This window comes from Pithys albifrons, chromosome 12 (assembly GCF_047495875.1).
Source record: "Pithys albifrons albifrons isolate INPA30051 chromosome 12, PitAlb_v1, whole genome shotgun sequence".
Classification (NCBI taxonomy): domain Eukaryota; kingdom Metazoa; phylum Chordata; class Aves; order Passeriformes; family Thamnophilidae; genus Pithys; species Pithys albifrons.
In genome coordinates this window covers 18,081,450-18,108,313 of record NC_092469.1, presented here as the reverse complement: position 1 = coordinate 18,108,313, position 26,864 = coordinate 18,081,450, and the positions used below count along the sequence as shown (strand labels likewise).

Below are 26,864 nucleotides of genomic sequence, written 5' to 3'. Positions count from 1 at the left end.
TCTGTATTTCCCTCTCAAAGGCTGCAAACCCATCCCAGAGCTCCAGGCTGTTTGTCAAGAAGTGAATAGTTGAGTAGCTCAAATCAGACAATTATTATGGTCAGGAAAGACCTTTCAGCTCATCAAGTCCAACCACCAGCCCAGCACCACCATCATGACCACCACTAATCCCTGTCCTCAGGTGCCACATCCACACGTTGTGTGAACACTTCCAGGGGTGGAGACTCCACCACTGCCCAGGGCAGCCTGTTCCCACTGTCCAGAGCAGTTCCCATGGCCTTTGAAAGCTCTTCATTCTGCTGGATCAAGGCTCTCTGTGTCCTCTTTGAAACACCAACTGGTCAACAACATTTCCACTTTGCCATCACCACCATGCAGGGCTTTTACCCTCAAAATTAGCACACCAGTCACAAGGGATCTGTCCCTCTGACTCTCGGAGCAACCCATGTGATTGTCAGCTGGCTAAATGTGATGAGGAATTTATGTCATGCAATGATTTATGTTACTGGCATATCAACTGGATATATGTCATTAAAAAAGGAATTTACTCCATGGCAGGTGTGAATGGCTGTGATTTATTCATTCTTTCTGCAATTCAGCTGTCAAAATATCAGCCTAAAATTATATTGTTAAAAATAATAATTAAAAAAATCCAATAACAGAGAATTACTTTCCCCTCCCCCCCTAAGGACTAGAGGCAGCAACAACATTTAGTCCTAAAACATTTATCCAGTCTGAAAATTCTTGTTGAAGTGACACCAGGGGAAATATCAGTGTCAAGACAATGACTGTTTGCAGTGACCTCAGTGTGTCAGTGCTGGGTCTGTGTTGCACTGGACAAGAGCTGCTGAACCAGAGGGGCCTAAAGAAGGTGGGACCAGCCCAATGATGCACAGCCACAAAGTGCTGCTCTTTGAGTGGACCAGAGCTCTGAACTCACTAGAGAAATGCTCTAAAAGTTATTAAAGATCACAGGAGAGATCACAAGAAGGAAAGGCTCTTGGCAGAGCATCTAAGCTGAACTCAGCAAGATCCTATCAGTCATCTTGATGTGCCAGAGGAAGGTTTGGAACACTTGGTTTGAGAGACAGGTCTAGTTCTGCACAGTTTAGGAATGGCTGAATTAACCTATTCAAGCTGTAGCCATGGGAAAGTTGAACGTATCATTTGGTACCATAACTCACACTGCTGTTAAAGCCAAGGAGAGCAAGAGTCCAGTTCCTCTGCTGCCTCAAAGCATGAAATGAGTGGTCTTTAAGAGCAGAGAGCACCTCCTTCTGTATTGAGCTGGAATCAGGGCCATTGGTGTTGCAATAATTCTGTTCTGAGCCAGGTGGGCAGCACCCAAAGTCCAGCCAAGTCTGACCTTCACACCCCCCACCCTCCTTGACTTTGATTTCCATGCCCGGACCAACCACCCTGAGTCCCTCTAATCACCTGCTGGGTCCCCTCTATTCCTGTCTCACTCGGCAATGAAGTCAATCTTTGAGGTGCAAAGGCAAGTTCAGCAAAAACCTGAGCTCCTTTCACGGGGTGAAAAGGCTGCACTTCAGCACCCTGGAGGGGCTGAGCCTTCTGGGGAAATGAGAAAATTGCAGGGAAAGAAATTGTTGGGATTTGAGGCTGTAAAGCCTCCTTTCAAAAGCAATGAAAGTATGTCACTCAACAGCAGGACAAGGCTTTAGATTTTGCTGATAATTTAGATATCAGTGAACTTTGTCTGTTTATAAAGCCCAAGAGAAATGGACACTAAATTCCATTGGCAATTTGATATGAGGAAAAACAATCAAATATATATATATATATATATATATATATATATATATATATATATATATATAAAGGATATTTCCCTAAACATAAGGACCAAACCCTGAAATTGTGAGCAAGATCAAAGCCCAGAAATCAGAGTGCTCCCTCATGAGATCTGCACATGCAGCTTCAAAGGTGTCTTAATGAAGGAGTAGTGCATGGACAGATGTCCCAAATGGAACAAAAACCTCTCCTCTTGCCCTTGCAGAGCCTTTCTGTGGGCCTGCCTTGCTGTTTGGGCACATCACAATGGCTTAGAAAGGTTGCAGAGGCTGAGCCCAACCCAAAATATCATCTGTACAGCAAGTCATGAAGCCACACAAACCTCCAGTGCACACAGAAATAAGCACAGCATGAGAGAGATGGAAAAACCTGTCCAAAAACCATCCAGCCCTGGGTTCTGCAGGGACACTGGAGGAAAGAAATCAAACTAAACTGGGTCTCTATTCCAATAATGAAGGGGAGATTCAGAGCATTTGGCATAAACACTGGAGCAAAGAAATGAAACTACACTTGGTCTCTCCTCCAGTAATGAAGGGGAGATTCAGAGCATTTGGCATATGGGATTCTGGAGGGGAGAAAAGCCCCAGATGTCAACAAGATTAATACAAAGGAGACAAAACAGCCCCTAACTGCTGCCTGCCACTACTTCTTATAACTTGACTTAAACATGGATTTGCTCCTCCAAGTTCTGGCTCAGCAGGTGAGTTGTCCCTCTGCTGGAAACACGTTGCATGGAGGGTTTGCACAAAGCTCACACAGCAAACCAGCTCCTGGTGGACATGAGGGGTTCACATCCCTGCCCAGTAATCTTGTCCAAACAAGAAAGAAAACAATAGGAGATGAATCCCAGAAATGGCCCAGCCATTTTTAGACTGCTCATATTTTATTACTGTGCTCAACTCATATTGCTTCACTTGTTTGTTAAGTCAGCCCTATAATCAAGTTCTGAATATTTTAATCAAAAATGGTTCAGAGAGTGACACCTCTCCCTGAAGAAAGAATCTGAAAGATTTCCTGCTCAGAGAGCCAGAGCCCACAGGGCATATCATGAAGTCTACCACGTTCCACCACCATGGCTGCTGCAAACTTTTCAGCAAAGTTTGAACCAAGTTGTTGTGAGCCTGATTAAAATATATGTACAGTCCAAGTTTGCCACCTCTTTAGGTGCCTTTCTCATGATTATCCTGTGCAAACAACTCCTCAAAGAACACACAGGTTGTTGAGACAAGGTTGCTGCTTCAACAGACATTAATATTGTCCAAAAGGTTTATTAAGTGATCCCAAATATCTTGGGATCAACAGGCCAATGACAGCTGGGGCAAAGCTTGGCTTAGAGCACACAGAGGGCCACAGGAGTGCCCAGGGATGGGGTTTAACCAGCTGAGCTCCAAAGAGAACTGAAACATCAGGGTTAGAGAGGGTGTGTGTTTTTCTCTTGCTATACAGACACAGAAAACATCCTTTTTTATTATTATTATTTGACCAGGCTAATTTAAGGACTGTTAAATGCATGCCTTGGGAGGAATGCTGTTAGAGAAAGGCTGAAATAGCTCAGCAGTAACTTCACATCTCAAGTGGTGCATCATGGAAGGCAGACCATGGAAAATGATCATTGTACTATTAAAAATATAACATGTCCAAAATGATTTGAGCACCTTGGATGAAATCCAGCTTTCAAAATAAACGTCCAGAAACAATATCCTTAAAGCTGCAAAAAGCTCTGACATGTTATTAAAGGTGTTTTTCATGAGTCTAGATGATTGTATGATTTATCTTTATTTTCCTACTGTAGTCCCAAGTCCAACCTCCAATTTCATGCCAGAATGTTGAGTAATTAAGAAATGATTACACCCTACTGCTTCTGAATTTCTCTGTCCTTCAGATAACTGCTCATTTAGTACCAGAATGGCACATTAGAGGCTGCACCTGATGGCTGTGGTTGTACCTTGACTGGCAGAGTGCTGGGAGGGCAGGGGAGAGTGTTGCTGTGCCAGAGCTGCCCATGAGTCCCTGCTGGCACCTCCTGCTGGCACTGAGCAAGGAGCATTTCTGTAGGAGCAGAAATAAGGGCAAAATATTTGAGAGAACATCCCAAACAGGGTTTGGACCCTTCTGCTGCCTCTTGGGTCCAGCAAAGGTTGAAAAGCAGTGGCTGTGGCCTCTTGGTGGAGACCTTGAGCACTCAAAGAGGGACCTGGAGCACTTTCCTGTAGGGAATGTGATCCTGTGGTTTCCAGGCACTTGTGGCACTGTAGCCATGGAGTGAATGATATTGCTTTGGGGAAAAAAAAACGCTGGTTATGATCATAATTTTTTTTCTGCAAGTTCCCTGGCAGTTGCCTGTGGTTTGAATTACTCCCCAATTAATGAGTTTGCAGGGAACTACCAGCCAATATTTTCTGTCATTTAATAGTTCCTCTTAGTCCTTTTTCCCCCTACTCTCCAACAACTCATTGTCTTTGTTAGACATTGGTGTGCATCTTTTCAGCTTTTATTTAATTGCTTTTTGACTCCAGCTACCACAGTGCCCTTTTTCCTGTAATAACAGGCAGCAAGGACTGCCAGCAAAGCTGTGAATTTTCAAGGGTCCCTGTAATTTTTTTTCTCTTGTAAATCTATTCCTTATGATAAAAAGAGCAGTATACATCTGTTCTGCAAGGGAGAACTCATTATCTTTTGCTCCTTCTATTAGCTACAAGCTGTGCAACATATTTTTTTTTTTACAAAGCATGGTCATTTGCAAGTGAAGAGGGGGATCTCTTGGATACATTTAGGAAGAGGTTTCCTTTGTCATTTATGCAGTTGGAGTGCAGGGCTAAAAAGGTAAGAAATTAATGAAAAAATCCCACAAAAAAGTCACAGCTAAAAAGCTTATAGAAGGTGAGTTTTCTGCAATTGCCCAACTGACACACACAAAAAAAAAAGAGTTAATGAGACTCAGAAATAAAGTCACAGCTAAAAAACTTATAGAAGGTGAGTTTTCTGCAATTGCCCAACTGACACACACAAAAAAAAAGGTTAATGAGACTCAGAAATAAAGGAAAGGCTACACTTGCACAGGGCAATCCCATAACCATAAACCTATAGATGGTTCTCTTTTCTCACTCTTTTTCATGACTCACTTATAGCTTAAGTGAGGCATTAAAAACATATAAAGATTTTAACTCTATGGTTTTTTAGGATATTTAATATAGAGGAATGATGTCACCTTCAGTAGATCTTGAATATCATTAGGAGGTGTCTCCCAGCCTCTCCAGAGGTCTATTTCAGAAAATGTTTTAATTATTCCTAAACTATTCTTAACAGAAATTAGCACATCAAAGCAATGAGAAACCAAGGAGAAAAAATTCCCTTTGCAGAAGTCCTCAAGTTCATGTGTTGAGCCTCTGTGATTGTAAAAGGCACCATTTCTGTAAAGGTGTTGTAAAAAGAGGCCAGAGAGAGAGTGATAAAGTAATTTTTTTTCTTTACTCCTGAAAATTCAATTAAATGAAAGACTCCTTCACAACTCCCAGTGTTTTACAGACTGGCTGCTGCACTACAGCTTTTCAGAGTACATAATTATTCACAACCAACATCAAACTGGCTTTTTGGCTCCATCCAGCTTCTGTTCAAGTCAATCATTAAGCTAAAAAAAATAAAATTTACACATATATATAAAATTCTTACTTGGGAATTCCTAAGGGGCAGCCTGAATTTTTGTTTTTTCTCAGTACATGGTTCTCTCATTTCCCTCAAAGGGTCAAATCAATCCCTGCTGATATTTAGTAACCTCAGATTTGAGTTCAGCCTTTGCCAAGAGCTTTGTCCTTACCACAGTGAAGGAACTTGGACCCTGATTCTGGTTTTAAAGACAATTCCAACACTGGCTGACATATTGAAACCAAGAAATAAGAAACAGTCAGTTGTAATCAATCATTTGATAACTCCACTCCATAAAGGAGAGCTCCCAGTAACTCCTCTTGCCCAAAGCCAAGGCTGCAAGTCTTGCTAACAGAGGTCTCAAGGCAAAGCAGTTCCACATCGTTGGGCATTTGATGTCCCTTTAATGTTTAGGGAGGCAGTTGAGGAAATATATTGGCTTCTGCTGCTGTTCCAGCATCAGAACAGAGTTTAGAAGCCAAATGCAGGACCAGGTTTCCTTTTTTAATAGCTGCCTGCAATATTATCTCCATGGTATAACATATAATTAAATTCAAATATCCATCCTATTAAGCCTTTCAGCTTTAGGTTGAACCAACCACAGAGATTCATTTGCTGGCTGGTTTTGCCAAACTGCCTGTCTGGAGGGAAGATTAATGGGGGCACAGCCTGGGAACCAGATTCCTCCCAGTTCTGTGGAATTCAAGATTAGATTGGCCATTTGTTTTTATGCAAAATGCAAACATATCTGCAATTACTTCTAAGAGGAGGCTAAGCACTCATAAGAGGTGATTTATCTGGCAGAAATATGGCAGTGCTTTCCCTTTCCCTTGACATTCACATTAGTCTGGGGTGGCTCTGTCACTCATCATGTCTCCTGAGAGCTGGGCTCTGCTTCCTGACTCCCACTCTTGGGAACCAAAGCCACAAGCAATAAATCATCACTTCTTTCCTCTCAGGAGAAGGACCATGAGTGTGATGGCTGTGTCTGTTTAGGAGGCAGCACTGCTGTAAGTCTGATGTGAGTGGAGGAAATGTGTGTGCTTGGCTTGGCCTTCATTCCTTGGCTCTTCCTCATGTCTGAGATTAAAAATCACAGCAGCATTGACAAAATAGTAATATCATCACATAATGGACTTATGGGAAGATTTGTTATTGTCTGCTGTTACATTCACTGACTCAAATTTCAGCCACTTCATCAAAGACAACTCCAAAAAGATCCACTTTTCCAGCTGTACCATTGTCCCAGCCCAGTGTGTCCCAGGGCTGGGAAGGTGACCCTGCTGCTTCCTGGGCAGGACAAACCAACAGTCCTGCCAACACCTGGACCAGCACAAAACACCCCAAGGAGGATTCCCACAGTGCACTTTCCCTTGAGCAGTGAAGAGGAAAACCTCAGATGAAATCTGGGCCAGTCAGACTGTGATTTTCACCTACAAACTTTTCCTGGCACAGTAATAAATGCACTGAGAATAACAATCCGAATTCTTTTCAAATACCACAAGCATTGCAAAACTCTGCTTAGAATTCCATTTTGGAGTGGAGTTCCAACCACACACAGACAAGCTCACAGTGAGGGCTCTTCAAGGAAGAAATGTTCCTCAAGTTTCCTTTCAGTATTTTCCATTATTCAGTGCTGGAATAGCACTGAAGACTGTCAAGACTCCAAAATGGGTAGATATGGAAAGTTTAAAAAAAAACAAACTTGTATCTTATAAAGTGCCTTGGACCTGACAGTCCTTGTGTTTGGAGAAACCAAATGAGAACATCTTTCTGGAGAACACTTCCACCTGACCTTCCTGAAAAGGAATTTCCCTGGCCAAGTGTCACCAGAGGACTCTGCTGTAGCTCAGAGAGACAGGACAGGTCTTTGCCAGGGCAATCTCTTGTCTCCTGCCCACAAGATCTGGTATTTCTTCCATCTCCTATAACTTCTCTGGATTTTGGGTTTTTTTTTTGTTATTTTTTTAGTTACTGTCTTCTATTCCAGACCTAAAATTTGTTGAATCTGAAGAGCTTTTGGAAAGCAGATTTAGGAGAACTGCAGAGCTGATTAAGTGACAACTATAAAGTTAGAGAACTCAAAGAATCTTATGTGTAAAAAGGACAGGATTAGCAATATATTTTTTAAGAAAATAACCACAGAAAGTGCCAATCTCCCCTCACATTACCAATTAAAATTTTTTCACCCTGGCAATGACAGTGGAAAATTATCAAAGAACTTCTGAATTTAAGCCTGATAACCACCACATCCTGAACAAAATTATATTTATTCTAAGACAGTACACATAGAGCACATGCAAACCCAGGCCACTTTATATCTTTTGGATTTCTACTGCATGTCTGAGCCATTCCCAAATATCCAGTATCCAACTAATACAGTCTGGCTCCTTCTTCAACCCTCTCCAATCCCCCAGCTTCAGATCATTGCCTCTTTCTCTAGAATTACACAAAATCCTTATCCCTTTAGCTCTCTGCAGGTCTCTTCAGTGTTACACAAAATGGGAACTGTTTGGGGACTCACAGACCCACAAATAACAGTGGGATTGAGAAGCTGATGTACTGCATTGCTTCAACATTCTACTGGGTTACAGTTCTGGGTGACAATGAATTAATTAATAGGTGTCACACAAAAGGTTATTTGAGCAGAAATGGGGACAGCTGATTTTATAGAAGAGTTTGCCTTGTTGTCAGCAGAGCTCCCAAGTACACAAGGGAAAGCACATTCCTCAATATAAATTAATTATCTTATCAAGTTGGTTCTGATTGAGTGTTTGTATTATGACACTGCTAAAGAATTGTAATTTATTAAAAGATATTGTAGATAGAGAAGTCATCCCTAACTAGAGCTTCAGTTGTGTTTCCAGTCTGCCATTAACTGACCTGTGGCATTTGAAACTGGGAGTGGCACTGAGTGCCATGATCTGGTATCAAAGTGGGGTTGGATCAAGGGTTGAATTGATGATGGGCTGATTCCAATGGGTTGAAGTTCAACAAGGCCAAGTGCAGGTCCTGCCCTTTGGCCACAACAACCCCCTGCAGCGCTCCAGGCTGGGTACAGAGTGGCTGGAGAGCAGCCAGGCAGAGGGACCTGGGGGGACTGAGGGACAGGAACCTCAACAGGAGCCAACAGTGTGCCCAGGTGGCCAAGAAGGCCAATGGGATCCTGGCCTGGATCCAAACTAGCGTGGCCAGCAGGCCCAGGGCAGTGACCCTTCCCCTGGACTCTGCCTTGGGGAGGCCACACCTTGAGTGTTGTGTTCAGTTCTGGGCCCCTCAGTTCAGGCAAGAGATTGAGGGGCTGGAGCGGGGCCAGAGAAGAGCAACGAGGCTGGTGAAGGGACTGGAGCACAAGTGCTGTGAGGAGAGGCTGAGGGAGCTGGGGGTGTTCAGCCTGGAGAAGAGGAGGCTCAGAGGTGACCTCAGCACTGTCTGGAACTGCCTGAAGGGAAGTTCTGGCCAGGTGGGGGTTGGTCTCTTCTCCCAGGCACTCAGCAACAGGACAAGGGGGCACGATGGGCTCAAGCTCTGCCAGGGGAAATTGAAGTTGGAGATCAGAAAAAACTTCTTTACAGAGAGAGTGCTCAGGCATTGGAATGGGCTGCCCAGAGAGGGGGTGGATTCCCCATCCCTGGAGGTTTTTAACCTGAGCTTGGCCGTGGCACTGAGTGCCATGATCTGGTAAAGGGACTGGAGTTAGACCAAGGATTGGACTCGATGATCTCAGAGGTCTTTTCCAACCCAATCCATTCTATGATTCTGTGATTCTATGATCTCAGAGGTCTCTTCCAACCCAGCTGATTCTGTGTTCTATGATTCCATTAAATAACACAGAAAATAGTGTGTAAAAAGCAAGACCTCCATGGTGCACCCAAAGCAATGACTAACATGCCCTGGTGTTATTTAGGGGCTGGTTGTTAATGCTGAGCAGGAAACTCAACTGTTTAGCAGTGAAGGAAAAGTGGTTTTGTTGGCCTTGTTTCCCTCTGGTTTCTTCCCTGCAGACCCTTTTCCTTCCCTTCACATCACCCTCCTTTGGCACTAAATAAAATAAGTTCCCCAAGACACGATTTGCAGCCGCGTGAAGAGCAAAGGACACAAAGCCACGGGCACATGGAATGAAGGGACTCAACTCTGAACAACCATTGGGGCATTTCCCAGCTTTTCTTTCGAGCTGTGATAATGAGAAACATCCAGAAAGACTCGGTGAGATCAATTAACAGAAGGCAAAAAACCTGAACAGACTCAAACCTTTCTAATTTCATGGTGTATAAAACACAAGTTACACAGGGCAGTGTCTCCCAGGAAGGAACTCAAGACCTGTCCTCCAAAAAGGGTGGCAATTCTGCACTATTTCTGCTGGAGACAGAGGTACTGAATGTTACATCACCAATATTGAAAGTTACTTCACCAGGGCCAGAAAAACAGGAGCTGGGTGATCATCAGGCACCTGAATCTCAGGGCTGTGTTATTTATTCCACTTATTTTCTTCTGCTTTACCATTTCTCTTCATTTGATTTCACTTGCCTTTATCCTACAGAACATGTAGGTGTAATGTCAAAAACAATATTAAGAACAAATGGAATAAACTCACCAATTTGTACTCATTTGACATGTTGGGATACTTATATAAAGGTATTTTTATAGAAAGAAAGACTTCATTTGGCTTTTATCTGTTCACTGCAGAATTGGGTGATTTTTATGGCATGAACATTCATGACTTTTACCATAGTTTTGTATTTAAAGTATATTTGCTAGGAACAAATTTGAACTGAAAGCACACACAATCTACAATAAGCAAAATAAGATTAAGTCAAAACCAAATCTAATCTTCTTCAAGTAAGACTTGGACTGTTCAGTGGGTATAACTACAGAATGTTTTGTCATCAGTGAAACATAAGAAGGAGTATTCACAACCATAAAATATATAATGATAATGAAATATAAGAACTCAAAGAAATATATGTGTGCATAGAAATATTTCTTATATTTGAACTAGCATTGATGATTTTCCCTTTTAAATTCAAAAAATATTTGGTAACTTCACAAACCTGACATTCAAAATAGGAAGGGAAATACTTGGTTCCCTTTTTTCTCTGTTTTAAGCTAAAATCAGTCCTGAAATCTGATAAAAAATTGTGCAAAGTTTCAACATGTTGAAGCTGCAAATCCAAGCCCCTCCTGTTGTGCTCCCAGTTAAGGAGTTGTGACCAACCACAGCTTTCAGTGACAGCAAAGCTCCCACAATATCACACTGAAAGGATGGCATCTTCCTCCAGTAACTAGAGAGAATTATGTATTCCCTATATATTTTTGTAAACTTCTGCTTGCTCTGTATAACAAATGTTATAAAGAGAACACTGGGTTCAACATTATCAGCACTTAACACATCATTTGCATAATGTAAATATTAATGTAGCCTTGAACATTGGAGGCCTAAGGAATTCTGAGCACTCTGCATTTCATTCCTTCTAATATTGCAGCAACATGAGGGAGATTCTTGGAGGGGTGACTTGGAGTATTGTAATAAAATATAACAGGAACTTTTTACAGCTCAGAACATTCTGCTAGAGCTGCTTAAACATCCCTTAATTATCCCTTTTCTATACACCTTTTTTGTCACTGTTGAAAGGCTTGAGACTGCTCTTCACTGAGCTCTCCTGATGTGTTTGGGCTGATAAATCTCGAAGGTTTCTGGTTTAGTTCACAAGGTGACAGGACTGAGAGCAGAGAAACTGTGCTTGGCTTTCCTTTCCCCTCTGCACTGAGCAGTGATTTTCAGGCACAGGTAGGAAAGGCAAGGCAGGAGTTTCATATGGAAGTGTTCTCTTGAAGGCTGCAGTGTTGAATATTCCTGTTCACTGCTGGGTTCATAAAGTTACCCAGAACACAAAACTGTATTTGAAGCCAAGATGACACGTTGGCTTCTTTCAGCTTTGAAATGCACAATTAAAAAAAAAGAAAAATAAAAATCAGTCTGTGTTCAGGATTGTCAAAGAAGAGAATGAGGTTTCAGTGTCAATGCCATTAACTTCCATCATCTCTCTGGGGTTTTCCATTCCCAGCATGGCCCTGAGCAGCTTCTCAGTGCCCTGTGAACCCTTAGGCAAACCCAGTGCCACCCTGGCAGCTGGGCATGATGGGGCAATCGGGCCCCAAGGGAAGCTGCAGCATCTCAAAGGCTTTTTCTTGCTTGCATTTCCCTGGGGAATATGAGGAATATCCCCAAACATCTCCTGACTGAGCCTTACATGCCATCAGTTTTGTGCTTTACTTGACATGTGAAATCCCTTGTCTCAGTAACACTCAGCTTTGTGTATCCAGAGTCTGACCCCCAAACCAGGAGATTGAAATGTATTAATAAACAGGAGGATTAAAACCAATTTCATTCTTTAGTCCCCTGGGCTAATTAGGGTGGTATTTTTAAACTTTTCCCTGTGACTTTGAAAATGGTGAGTTTTTATTCTGATGTATTCTCTTGCTTATAGAACTAAACTTTTAAGAAAAGTATGGATTAACTTGCAGCAATCTATTATATTATAAATGTTGGCAATATTTCTGTTTCCTGACAGGGCACTGAATTTCCAGGATGGTTAAACAGGAGATAATAAATAACAAATGAACAGCAGCTGTCTGGGAACATAAGGGAGGAGTTTATGGCTTCTCCATCTCACTGCAAAGTAGGAACTCATTTAATCTCCTGAAAGGAAACTGCTCCAGTTTGACACTGCAAAGGCTCTTTGCTCACCTGGGGCAGAAGGACAGACAGAATTTCCCTGCCTGTTTTCTCTTACACCCACCCACAGCTGAGGGACTTTTTGCCAACCATCCCAAATAAGAAATTAATTATTTGACCTATAAAGAGGTAACTTTCCTAATAATCTTCATAATAATTTTAAAACCTGTTGCAGATAATGCAAATTATTTGTTCAACTCTGAAAGGAACATTCAAAATGAGAAATATAAGCCCTTTTATTTAACTATAATAAATAGTAAATCTCAGCCACGCAGTGGGAATTTATGAATTAAGGTGTGAATATATACACACACTTCAGGGACGTGATGAGTAGATCTAAACATGCTCATTCACCTTTTAAAACCCACAGAAAAGATCTCCATAGCAACTTGCAGTTGCCAACTGTGGCAGCCATTTCCAACCATGCAAAAAAATTAATTAGCAAGCAAGAATTTATGTTCTTAAATTAACTGGAAAAGTCAAAAGTAGGAGGAACAACTTCTGAATGTCAGGCTGGTCTAAAAAGCTCAGGTGTGCTTAAAAATAAACATATAAAGCCCTAAGTGCTCAGCAAACTTCAGGAAAATATTAGGATCTCATCTTTCATGGGACTGTTCATGGTGATTTGCAGACACTGCACATGTGTTTACATGAGCAAGAAAGTATTTCAAAAAGTGCCATCAACCAACACATAGAAATATGCATTGCTTGGCAGCTTATGGGCAATAAAGTCCTTACCTTGTCACAGATTTACCAACAAGGTGATAAATCACATCAAGGCTGAGACTATCAAACCAACTTCATATAGCCAAGATGCTCCCTGAAAAAAATTCTTGCACATAATTAAAAAAAGGAAACCCAAAACAAGGTTGTACACTTGAAAAAAAAAAAAAAACAACCAAAAATCAAGCTAAAAAATGCATCTTCTGGGGCTTGTGGTTTAACACATGAGAAAACACCCAGCATATGTGATGCAGAAGAGGCCAAGATGCTTCTCAGTCCACTGTCCTTAACCAGCTGGTTTTGGTATTTGCAGCTGTAGGTTTTGTCCTCAACTTTCATTTCTCAAAAGTATCTCCCCCTCTGTACTATAAAGCCAAGAGGAAAGATGTTAATTTTTAGCTACTGGTTAAAAGCAAATGCCACATATTGGCAGAAGCTGGGCCAAGTCTGCAGGGGACCTGTAGATGCAGCCATGGATGAAACCTGAGTACATCCCCAGAGTAAATCATAGAATCACAGAATCATAGAATGGATTGGGTTGGAAAAGACCTCCAAGATCATCGAGTCCAACCCATGGGCCAACTCCAGTCCCTTTACCAGATCATGGCACTCAGTGCCACGGCCAATCTGTGTTTAAAAATCTCTAGGGATGGTGAATCCACCCCCTCTCTGGGCAGCTCATTCCAATCCCTGAGCACTCTCTCTGCAAAGAATTTTTTTCTGATATCCAACTTAAATTTCCCCTGGCAGAGCTTGAGCCCATCGTGCCTCCTTGTCCTATTGCTGAGTGCCTGGGAGAAGAGACCAACCCCCACCTGGCCAGAACTTCCCTTCAGGCAGTTCCAGACAGTGCTGAGGTCACCTCTGAGCCTCCTCTTCTCCAGGCTGAACACCCCCAGCTCCCTCAGCCTCTCCCCACAGCACTTGTGCTCCAGTCCCTTCTCCAGCCTCGTTGCTCTTCTCTGGCCCCGCTCCAGCCCCTCAATATCCTTTCTGAACTGAGGGGCCCAGAACTGAACACAACACTCAAGGTGTGGCCTCCCCAAGGCAGAGTCCAGGGGAAGGGTCACTGCCCTGGGCCTGCTGCTCACAGGAAGTCATTTAGGAGTGAAGTGACTGGTTCTGGTTTTCTCCGAAATTTGCCATAAATAAGAATTGTGGGGATGCAGCATGGAGAGCTGGAAGGAAAGCACAACTCTCAGCTGGCACTTTCCCTTCAGCTCACAGATGTCTTTGGCCCAGGATCATAAAGAATGAAAGAGAAAAGCTGGCGATTAAATTACAAACCTTCAAGATAAAAGTGAGGAGATGGGAGGATTCTCCACTCCAAAAGCTTTGGAGCTCTGGTTTCCAAGCACTAATAGAAATGAATGTGATATTCCCAGCTGTAAAGGGACAAATCCCTCCAGGAAAATGGTCAAGGAAAGGAGGATTTAAGGACATCCCATGGCAGTCACAAGAGCCAGGCCTGCTGCCAAGACTCATCTCATCAGTCTGGGCAAAAAGTGGGCCTTGGTGCAGCCTTAAGGAAACAAAATAAACTGAGCGAGTATCTGAGAAGAAAACTGCAAAAAGTTGGACTGGAGCACAAGTCCTGCTCAGCACCAGACCATTAAAATTCCTGGCAGCAGCAGCACTGTCCTGCCTTGCCAATGGCCCACTTTCATGCAGCCTATTTTTGTTTGGAAAAAAAAACCTCCAAACCTTCAGAACATCCTGAATATTAAACCTTTCTCACAGCTATAATGATCAGGGAGATTAGCTCTGATCAGCAGTTTTAGGCCATATGTAAATGTGGTGTCCCCAGGCAGAGCAGCAAGCCATGAAACACCCTCCTTTTCTCCCTCTGGCTGCAGCAATGAGGAGTTTGCTGCTCAGATCCTCATTAATATTGGTCCACACCACCTACTTAGCATTCAACAGGCTGGAATGCCTGGACCTACCAGGGACCAGCCCACAGCTAAAGTAGAGCAGATTTGCAAGAGAAAAGCTACAATAACAGAGAAATCTTTACTTCGTCCATTTTCTCTTAATTAATGTTATTTTATGCTTTCAGTTTTTTGGCTTCTGCAGTCCAAGAAAATTCTAAAGTATTTAAGCAGCATCCCCACAGCCCATGCTCACAGACATGCTTAGGAAAATACTAAAATCTCTAAGTTTTGGAAGATATTTTTCCTCTGCTGGAGCACACAGTGTTTAAAACCCTCAGGACATACCAAAGTAACACAAGGATGCACCAGTCATAGAATCATAGAATCAGTTGGGTTGGGGAGACCTTTGAGATCATCAAGTCCAACCCTTAATCCAACCCCACTTTGATTGCCAGATCATGGCACTCAGTGCCACGTCCAGTCTCACCAGTCCTGAGTCAACATCACACCATTTTTTATGGCAAAATATATTTCCTACAGAGCCATGGTGGGAATGACCAGAGTCCCTACTCCAGCCCGGGTGGGAGAACATCCCTCCCTGGGTGAGCTTTGAGAAGCCTCCATCAGAAAATTTGATTTATTTTCATTTAGAAAAGAGCCATCTACACTCAGAGCACTCTGAGGGAAGGCTCTTGGAGGAAGGTTTGCAAACTGCAGTGACTGGCAGGGGGTGGCACCACAGCAGCTCTGGGGCTGCTCCAAGCTCAGCAAGGCCCCAGCTGCTCATGCTGGTGTGAAGGGGCTGATAATAACACTGGAACTGCTGGTTTAATCCACAGAGTGAGGAAAACATCTGGAATCTTGATGCCCTTCCCTTGCACTTTCCAGTTTGAGGAGCTGCCTGTCAGAGAACTGACTGATAAATCTGGGAATCAGGAAGAGGAGAAAAGCAAAAGGCTTGTTTGCATCCCCTCCCTCCCCTCCACCCCCCACCCCCCTAAAAAAAAAAGAAAAGAAAAAGAAAAGAAAATATCCTTCAGTTGGAAGAAAAAAATTTAAAAAAAAGGAATGAAAAGAAAAATGACTAAAACTTTATTCAATAGCAATGAAGCCTGGAGCTGATAATTTTGACTTTCTTGGATACAGCTGTAGCAAAGAGAAAATAAGAGCCCAAAGCATGGATAAACTATATTATCTTAACTAGCAAAGGCAAACCTTCCCCATATGAAATTGGAAAAGTTACACTATTAACTTTTGTTCCCTGGCTAAAAAAAAGGCCGATCAAATTTTCAATTCTCCAGTTCTTTTTCCCTGAGCCTGCAGCATCCACCAAGCTGCTGCAAGTGTAACCTCCCCTGTGAAACTGCCAAATAAGCAAGATTACAACAAGCCCAAGGGGCACGTCACTCTTTTTGTCTTATAATTATTTTGAGGGCTGTAGTTTTTTTTGCTAACAGAAACCGTGATGGAGTTCAGCTTAAAATCAAGAAGGCAAAACTGGTTAAATTAAAAAGCAAGAAGTTTGCAAAACAATGCTTGCAAGTGCATCCACACAGTAATATATGCAATTTCATGAGCCATTACACTGTCTGTTAAGAAATGCTGATGTGTCTCCATGGATTTTGTTTTCCACAGCTGGAAACTGAGCTCCTACGCTGAGTTTTGGCCAACCAGATTTGGGGGCTTCTCCTCCCATCTGCACACAAAGTTGGCATAACCAGAACAGCAGAACAGACATTGGTTAAACCCACCACAAACTTTCCTTGCTAAACTTTCCTTTGTTTTACTGCCTCTGTACAGCAGTGATGGTGGGCAGTGCAAAATCCATTCACTCGTAGCCACACCACAGGCATTTCAGCATCTCTGTTCCTCCCATTAACTTAATTACATTATTTTAGTTTTACTTCTATTTTTTTTTTTTTTGTTCATACAACTACTTATTTAGTGTCTGGCCACTCTTTAATTAGTAGAAATTCTCAGAGTGGCTTTAGGATATGAGCTTTCTCTCAAATAGGATTTGTTTGAATATTTCTCCACATTATTCATATAATTATTGCAGAATTTGTCAGATGAAAACCTCAAACCACTTTTGTTTAGTGGCTACTGGAACTGGTGCTACTGTATTGAGTGGAATGTTGATCCCAGATGCCAAGTACCTAAATAGTCTTTTTCTGCCTTAGAACAACGAACTGACATCTCTGAGTGGAAGAATCCACAGCAAGTTCAATTGAGACACATCAGCAGGATGCTCATCCTCTTACACCCATCCTGGCTGAATCTTATAAAAAGGAGAGACTTTTTGTACCAGCAGGTAGTGACAGGACAAGGGACAGTGGGTTTTAACTGAAGGAGGGCAGGGTTAGATCAGAGATAGGAGGGTGGGTGGGCACCTCACTGGGAGGGTGGGCAGGCCCTGGCACAGGTGCCCAGAGAAGCTGTGGCTGCCCCATCCCTGGGAGTGTCCAAGGCCAGGTTGGACAGGGCTTGGGGCAACCTGGGCTGGTGGGAGGTGTCCCTGCCCATGGCAGGGGGTGGGATGGGAGATCTTTAATGTCCCTTCCAACCCAAACCCTTCCGTGACTGGGAATCCAAGGGCTCACCCAATACCATCCCAATCCTGCAGAGGTTTCCAACTCCTCTGACTGCAGCCCTTGTACAGCCTGAGGGACTGAGAACCTGCTCCTGCACAAAGGAAGAAACTCTGTATTGTTTAATAGTTTGATTTGCTATTATATGCCACAGTGTAAGATTTATTTTAATATCCTGCAACTGCTGTGATTGCACTTTTATAATTGGTGCTCTGCCCCAGAGGAGAACTTTTTGAAGAGTAAAAAATGCTACCTTGGTGCTGAATCAGAGAATTCACAGAGAGCTCTGGGTGGAAGGATTTAGCTGGGAAGCTTCCCAGCAAAGGTGCTGCAGGTGTTAAAGTGTTCAGCCCTCTGGATCAATGACATTAATTAATGGTTCATGCAATAAAACAGAAGAGAAAAAGAAGGTAATGAATTATTTGGAAAGGAAACTCCTGTACAGAAGCAGCTGCTGCCCTGCTGAAATTTGTGGGTGTTTTATCAACAAACCCAGGCCCACATTATCTCCACATTCCAAACCAAAGTGGTGGTGATGGAACAGGAATGATTTTTTTCTGTGCTAAAAAGGGATTGCTGCAAAGTTCCTCTGTGAAGATTCTGATTTTTGGTACACAGACTTTTAGCAGGAATTCTGTTGACTTTCCTTCATCCAGGGATTTCACAATATGCCAATCTCAGCTGACACAAAGAATTGTCATTCAACAGGAAAACACCAAGAGATCTTTCATTAACACTCCCTTTAACTTCAGGTGCCTTTCAAACTTCTCAGGTACTCAGGAACAGAGGGTTGATGGCAAGAAATGACAGATAAGAAACTTTTAAATAACACTCCTTTAAAAATTTAAAACTGCTTTAAAGCAGGATACTGTATTTATAACTGCCAGTGGTAAAAGAGAATGACTGTTCAAGAGCTTTTCTTTTAATCAAACATCATGAAACTCAGATTGTAAAAACAAACTGAGACTGGCAATATTTTCAAAGCCCCAAGGAGCTGGTTGTCACTGTAGATGAGAGACTGAGGTTTGGAGAAATAAATAACACAACTTCAGCTGAGAAAAGGCAAGGAGGTTTGACCAGCTGAATGTGCAGAGTTGAGGGGAGTTTGGTCACTACTTTTTTGTTTGGTTCATTTTGATTTGGGGTTTTCACCCCCCACCAGTCTGGAAAAAGCATCTCTTATCTCCCCCTGTGAGATCAAGTACACTCTGCCCTCTTAAAGCCTAAAGCAATGAGGCCAAGAAATACTGTTACCCTGTGTGCTTAATAAAATTACCCCCTCAAGGAGGCTGGAAGAAAATTCCTAATATATATTAATTGAATGAGTAATCGTATGACCCCATGGACAAGCCCTGCAGTGCATCCTAAATTATTTCATTAATTAAAGTCGCCTTGTCTTGAGGTGTGTCTCTCGATTTCAAAACCTTGTTAAAAATAGATTTCCCTGCCAAGGCTCCTGACAATGGTTTTGATGATTAAAGTGAAATGATATTAAAAATAGACTGTGCTCTTTACTCTTCTAGCAAACATGGTATTCTGCTTTCCTCTCAGATATTCTGCTTTCCTCTCAGATATTCTGCTTTCCTCTCAGATATTCCACGAGGAAATTCCTACATGTCACCCAGGAGTGACACCTCCTTTCCCTGAGGTGCTGCCATAAAGTTTGCATGGCAAATATTGTTATTTTAGGGATAATTACATTTTTATATCATTCCTATTTCTCAAAACAATTATCAAATACAGTACTACTCTTAAGAACATATTTTACCCACATAAGTTTTAGAACAGAACATCAGTATAACCACTCTGGTCAAGAAAAGATTTGGAATTGGGAAAGAACAGATTTGGAGCTGGAAAATATGCAGAAAATCCAAGAAAATATGCAGTTTTCACGAACATATTTCATAGCCCGTGGCGCTGTCCATGGTGCTGAAAGTGGTTTGTAAGTATCAGTAAGGTTTGTGGAAAAATCAGTTAAAATGCTACAGCTAAATTATTTTTGACTTGTACTTTGGAATCAAGATTTATTTTGCCTTCTCAGTGTTCACTTGTCCCAAACTGAAAACATGAACCTGAGGTCATGCAGTTCCCATGCAAAGGAAATCCCACACGTTTAAATTTTGAATATGGATCTGCCAATATCTGCTTAGATCCAGAATTAAATGACATCTCCACTGGGAGTTTCCCACCAGCAGAAGATGGATGGGAAGGAAGAACTGAGCACCACTGTGAGATTTCCCCTTCAGCCTTCACATCTCCTCAGTGTGACTCCCCCTCAGCCAGCACACACACACCAGCTGACAGCAACTTTTCCCCCTCTCCAAGAAACCCAATAATAAGCTTTTCAGCCTTACTAGAATATCCTTTGTGTATAAATGGGCCATTAAAAAAATCTTTTCCTTGCTTTAGAGCATGTTAGTGGTGCTCACCAGGAGGGCTCCATTTCTAAAAATAAATGTAATTTCCCATCTATTTTCAGTGGGTAGCCAAGGCAAACTGCCACACAGAAAGTGTCAGTGTGAGTGCAAAGGTGACATTTTCTGTATTTAACAGATGTAAAGGGAATGAAGAAACCAAAGGGCTACATTTTGTAGAAGTTGGGCTCAGTATGTGAAAGCCAAGTGAACTATTGTGACTATTTCCATAACCCCCCCAAACTTCTCAGACTATAAAATCCCCTGTCATTATTTCTTCTGTTTACTGTTTGCTGTTGGGTCATTCTCACTGTGGTTTGCTCTCCTACTGCAATTGCTTTCACTCTTCCAAATGTGAAGTGAAACCATCCTTTGAGTTCATGGGATTACAGGCTGCAGTTCAGACCCTGAGCACAACATTTAATGGTGGGAAAAGAGACAGTGGGAGTGCAGCAAATAAAGGGAGAAATGGGAGGGAAAAAGTCAAGAAAAACATGAACCCAAAGCTGAAAAACAGGACCTCTTTTCTCTCTGTTTTTCTTTTAAATGCACTATGTGATGAAAGCTTTCCAATGAAATTGGGGCAATTAACCCAATTACCCTGCAAGGGGATAACTAATCCTGCCACTGTGCAGGGGGCAGTTCTCCATCCAGCCACGTGTCTCTTCCATAGCCAAGGAAGGATGGGCTGCCTGTTGGCATATCCTGGCACTGCCCACGAGGCAGATCCTGCCTGCACTGATAATTCCCAGGCTTTTTCCATTGGGCACTTGGAGTTGTGGCCACACCATGGAATTACTGCCAGAGGAAATGATATCCCATTGTTACAAAACCTGGAAACACAACCTTGGGAGCGAGAGAAAGGGTTTCAGCTGCTGCATCTGCTGCCACCACTGCCCAAATCAGACACATTTATGGCATTTGTGGGGCTTTACCAGCCTTTTCATGCACTCTAAAGGGTGTGAGTGAAATGCAGTGGGGTGAGTGCTGACTGCCTTTCACTTAATGGATTGCATGGATGAGGTTGTCTCACATGTCCAAAGTGTTGGAGCTTTAAGGCTCCTCCTTCTGTTTTCTGGGAGGACAGAAGGAAATGTGGAAAAACAGGTGCAAAAGCCACTGGTAAATATATTAGTGCATAAATTGCCCTTTGCAAACAATTACATACTGAATTACACAAACTCATTTGAGCCTTTGCTTTTCAGTACCCAGCAGGGACCCGAGTATTTTTTTAAAAATTCATTTGTTGTGTAATTAAGAAACATGCTTATTTTTATTTAATGAACCTGGGCTATAATGCAAAGAGAGCCCAAAGCACTAACCATCAGTGTTTCCAGTGCTCTGTGCAGGGGAGTATGAGCACTTTGCTACATAAATTGTCCAAGGAAGAGAGACCATAATGCTTTTACAACCTTTAACATGAGGCATTAACACCAATCTGGCCATTAGACTGATTTTTGGTGTGTCAAGAGTGTAACTGCAGAAAAGGAGATGAAAGCTCATTTTAGCAGGAGGGACAGAGAGGACAGAAGTGACTGTGCAGTGGGAAGGACGTGAGAGGGAATTTTCTGTCTGGGGCTGAGGAGGTGACTCACCATTGCCAGAGCAGCAACTCTCACCTGTACACCTGAGCTGACCTGCAGCCTTTTCTGGCTCTAACTCCTTTTGTTGCAAATCCAAACTAATTGAAGCCTGGGGGGAGCTGCAGGCTCCTGCTTCCAACACTCCCACCACACTCAGTGTGAGGAAACTGCTAATTGCTACACCTGAGATTAGTTTAATTTCCTCAAGGTGTACTCTTGCATACATGGACACCTGTTTATTACTGGTTAATACTTTAATGGGTTACTCCTCTCAACTTCTGCCCACAAACAGGCAGATTAGACAGGCTGGGCACCTTTGTCTGCCATAAGACAATACATTATTAGTAAACACACAGCTTTTCTTTCCATCATGGACAAACACAGTAACTAAAACACATCAGGATCCCTACTAAAGGAACAGATCAGTAATTGTGCCTACATATGCTCATCTCTGAGCAATATATATATATATATATATATATATATATAATATATATATATATATATATATATAAATATACATCCATCCACACAATACCCATATTCATGTACAGCTGTATTTTATTCCACACAGATAGGAGGAAAAATTCCTCCTGGGATATACAAACAGCTGTGCATAATGAGCCAGGCTTTTGCTTGGCTTCTGCTTAGCAGTTTAAATATTGACATTACAGATGTTTCCCCCTAGTTCAGCCCCGTTCCAGCTACAGCCCAGATTACACCAGGCAGAGAGGATGTTTTTGCTGAAATGGAGATGATTAATCCCAAGAAAAGGTTGCTGAAAGTTTGCCATCAGCAAGTAGTAAAGTGTGCCCAGAACTGCTCACATTTGTAAGCACAGGAACTTCAAACCTGTTATACCCAAACTGAGCATCCCATTTCCAGCAGGGAAGGACCAGGGAAAGGTGTGTTAAACAGGCTTGGGTTTCCAAACTTTCTGTGTTCTTTTGCTTCCCTTGACTCAGAGGCTTCCTAGGCCACAGTCTCATTCCAATCTATTCTTTTATTTTATTTTATGATACTGAGGAAGCCTCTTGATTATTCTTAATTCCTTCTGCTTCCTCTCTGTCTTCAAGTGTCCCTTTATTCCTGGACCTGTGGCAGTGCCCAGTGGAACCCAAAGGATCCAGGCTGTTGTGCAGCACAGAAAACAAGTTGCTTTCTGGAAATGCGATTCTCCAGCAGTTTTCCCAAGCACTGCAGTGAAGGTTCTGCCCCACTGGGTTTGCAGCATATTGTTCTAAGTCACACAATGTCAAATGTGTTTAAAATAATTTCCTTTGAGTGCCTCCAGCAAGGGAGAAGAGTCAGATGCCAAGTTCATTTACCCAGCCCTCACTTCCCAAGCTTTCAAGAGAGAGACAGCCAAGTGGCCCTGCCTATGGAATCCACAGGATCACAGTCTCCTCATTGCTGTGCTGAGGGGAGGCTGCAGCAGACACAGATCCTAAACCTGGCAGCTGGATAGGTCAGGGACCTATAGGAATAAACTGGGCCATAACTCAGAGAACAAAAACCTGAGAAATCAGCAGGACAGTTAACACAAAACCCATTACAGTCAGTGAAAAACTGCCATCAGGCCCAGCTCTTATTTTCCTGTACATATATAATATATATATGTGTGTGTGTTTGTGTGTGTGTATATTTGCTGACTCAGTCTCATACAGAAATTAGAGATGTCAAAAATTAAAAAACAAAATCCAAACTATTTCTCCCATCTTTCTTTTTCTTTCTTTCTTTCTTTCTTTCTTTCTTTCTTTCTTTCTTTCTTTCTTTCTTTCTTTCTTTCTTTCTTTCTTTCTTTCTTTCTTTCTTTCTTTCTTTCTTTCTTTCTTTCTTTCTTTCTTTCTTTCTTTCTTCTTTCTTTCTTTCTTTCTTTCTTTCTTTCTTTCTTTCTTTCTTTCTTTCTTTCTTTCTTTCTTTCTTTCTTTCTTTCTTTCTTTCTTTCTTTCTTTCTTTCCTTTCTCTCTTTCTCTCTCTCCTTTCTCTCTTTCTCTCTCTATTTCCTTTCTCTCTTTCTCTCTCTTTTCCTTTCCATCTTTCATCCTTTATTTCTCTCTCTCTATTTTTTTAAATAAACAACCTCCAAGTTTGCAGCTCATCCAAGCAAAGATCCAAGAGAAATCTGAGCCCACCTCTGGTCATTTGAAGCACATTTGAGTGCACTTTTGTCGAAGTTGGCTCTGGGCTATTTTCAGGACTGTGATAATTTTCCCTGAAAAGAGCTAATTTCCTGTAACTAACTACATTATTAAATTTCTCCAGGAAAGACATATCAAGAAAGAAATATGCAGCTATATCATTGAGTAGTCACGTATTTTTATCATTAATTATAAGATCTGGCAAGCCCTGGCTGGAAATTCAGATTAAAAGCCATCTGTGTAATGCAGTTTCTATTCCCAGTAATTATGGGCAGGTATTTGCCTCTCCAGCAAAGTGGTGGCACATAAATTGGAGGTGTCCAAATCAGCAGTGCTGTTTGACTGTGACTGCAAAAGCCACACACCAAAACATGGCAGTGGCCTTTGGAACACAGGAAATCTATTTAAGCACCACCCAAATCCATCCTCCCCGGGACTGTGCACAAAAGAGCCTTTAATTATTCACACACAAATTAAATAAATCAAAAAATTACACACTTTTCCCATGTTTTGTTCAGTTTATTTCTGCCTCTACCAATTTCCAGTGACAGAGTTAGGAGGGTCCTTGGCACGTTTCCCTGCAATTTCTATTTTTTCCCCTAATTAAGGAATCAAACCTTCAAAACATTAAGAAAAAAAAAGTCACTTTGTAAAACAATAAAAAAGCTCAAAAATCTGTCTTAGAGCAATGCCAAGAAAGTCCAACATAAATATTCACTTGGTTTTTTAAGTTAAGATTCATATATTTAAACTTTTGATGCTGACTCTCTCCAAGATTTGTTTTTCAGTAATTCTCTGATATTTCTGATGAATAGACAACATCTAATTTTAATTTTAGAGTCGATGAATAAGTGGAAAGTCACTAGAGAATACCATGGGGTTTGTGACTAATGAAATTATGGCCCAATAGGAAAACACACAGAAATCCTGTAATAATTTAAAGCAAGACAATAATATCATTTAAAGCCTTAAAAAGGCCTCGAAATCCTTCAGACAAGTCCCACAGCCCAGTAGATCTCCATCTTTCTCTCCCTATTTATGCTTCTCTCATCTCTGAATTGTTAAAATCCATGGACTTTGATCCAGTGAACATCAAGAGAAATCAAGACACTGTTTTGAGTAATTTTTATTTTCAGTTGAAGATTATTGCAGGGAATGGGTTTGATTCAGGGCTTCAATGAAGCCTCTTTGGTGAATTTTGCATTTTCACATAGAGCTCCCCAGGTCTGAAAAGCTGCAGGTATGAAATGCTTTATGAGCTGCTCCTTCATCAGGATAAAATTTGAAGGGAAATGTTTCTTTACCTCACTTGTGACAGGCAGGGGGTGAACAAATTGATGATCTTTTCACTCAAACAAGAAACATGTTCCATATTTGAGAGCAGGGCTGCAAGTGGACACTGACTCTGTTCTATTGCAGCTCTCCAGCACATTCTTAATTTGTTTCAGGTATTGATTGCTTATTCAGAATTCAAGGGAAACTTCCTTAGGCTGTCCCATTCCAATTCCCCCCATGGTGTAACAAGGGTTTCATAATTAACTGGGAACACATTGCTAATTAATGGCACAGACTCCTTTGCCCAGCCAGTCAGTAGATGCAGCACAGTGTGAGTGTCTGATTGGATCAAGGCACCAACTTCAGTCCAGTTTCATCTGAGCTGCAGCACCTTCTTGTCATGCCCAGTGACACCCACATTCCTGGACCACAGAGCAGGGGGATGCACTTTAGGAGAGTCACAGCCCCCAAGCCCAATATTTCAGGAACAGAAAGACAAACTGCTCAGGCTTTGCAGTGTTTGCTCCTCCTGGGGGTATCTGAGCTCTGGCTGTGCTTGAGCTCCTGCAAGTCTTTCACTGGCTCATCTCCCCACTCAAGGCAGGTCCCATCCCTTATGTACCACATGCACCCAGACAATAATTAGTCTTTGACTGCTAATTCCAGGCTGTGGCACAGCATTTAACAGTTTCCTGCTACATGTTCTTTCTTTACTCCAGTTCTATACCAGACTCGTGCTACATAAACAAACAAAAATGACCCTTCCAGCAACTGAACTCACAGCAAAAAGGTGCAATTCTCACTCTGAACAGAACTTGTACATGTTATTTAGTCTGAAGCTTAATCATATCCTAGGGGTTGTCCCTGTTGATTCAAGAGATGCATAAAACAAAGTGAACCTAAATTAAGCTTTTATTTCCAACTTTTTGTTTGTTTGTTTTACTGCAGAGAATCACAGACTCACAGACTATTCTGAGCTGGAAGGACCCACAAGGATCATTGAGTCCAACCCTTAAGTCAATGACCCACTCAGGGGATTGAACCCATGACCTTGGCATTATTACAGCCAAGTTTTACAAGACTTGACTGTTTTTCAAAACCATGACCTGCTGTCCTAAAGTTGTGCTGCTCCCACCTCTTGACACAGAGTAAGAATTCATTGAACCGTAAATTCACCAAGAAAATTGTAGAGTTTGACAATAATACATTTATCCCAAGTTTGTTCAGGCATTATTTATAGAGATCTCATGGGGATGGGCTCACCTGTAGCAGATCCCTCCATGACATGCCCCACGTAAGGCCCTTCCTTGAACATTGGCCTGTTGTCGTTCTGATCGATGACAAAGATATCCAGGCGCACTGGGCCATCGATGGTCTTCCCACTCAGATCTGTCACCTCCACTTCAAGCTGCAGGAGCAAAAAGAGAGGAGGAAATTCATTAATTCACCATCACAGGGGGCAGAAGGTAAGGAAAAAACCAGCTCAGATCAGTGCTGTTGAAACCAGGTCCTGCCCAGGGCAACACTTGCAGCCCATTCTTCTGGAGCAGGGCAGAGTTCTCAGCCAAGAAACAGAGAAAGGCAGATGTACATTTGAATTAAGACACCCCTTGGCAGCTTGAAAATACCAAATTGCCCACAGAACGAAAAGACCAGAGTAAAAATTTGGTTAGAATTTGTTTCTTTACTTTTTCCAAGCACATTTCCAATGCACACATATAGAACTGTCATGGTATAATTGATGTATCTCCTAATGCTCATTTGAAAGGCTTTTAAACAACAAACAAGAATTCCTAAGTTATTAAGCATATTTTCTCAATGATGATGGCATGAGCTTCTGATCGTTCTCCAGCATTTCTAAGAAGCTCTGGAAGGACAGGAGAACATTTGCAGTCTCCTATAAGCAGGAATATACACATGCAAGCACATCCCCAGGGATGAGAACACCTGTTGAGCAGAAAGCTGAGCATTTGTTTGGCCTTCCTTTACTTGCAAAAACTGGAAAGAAAGATCCTACTGTATTATCTCCACTCTCCAAACCATGTGCAATGGAAAACCCCCAAGAGTCACCAAAGC

At 42.0% G+C, this 26,864-nt stretch overlaps 1 protein-coding gene across 2 annotated transcripts in view; it reads right to left on the bottom strand.

Moving 5' to 3' along the window:
* Positions 1-26,864, bottom strand: part of CDH13 (cadherin 13) — a 450,489-nt gene that overhangs the window by 167,105 nt on the left and 256,520 nt on the right. For both annotated transcript variants that reach the window (XM_071567404.1, XM_071567403.1), the window contains exon 6: positions 26,052-26,196. In XM_071567404.1, the coding sequence (XP_071423505.1) occupies positions 26,052-26,196 (145 nt within the window). The remainder of the gene's footprint in view (positions 1-26,051; positions 26,197-26,864) is intronic.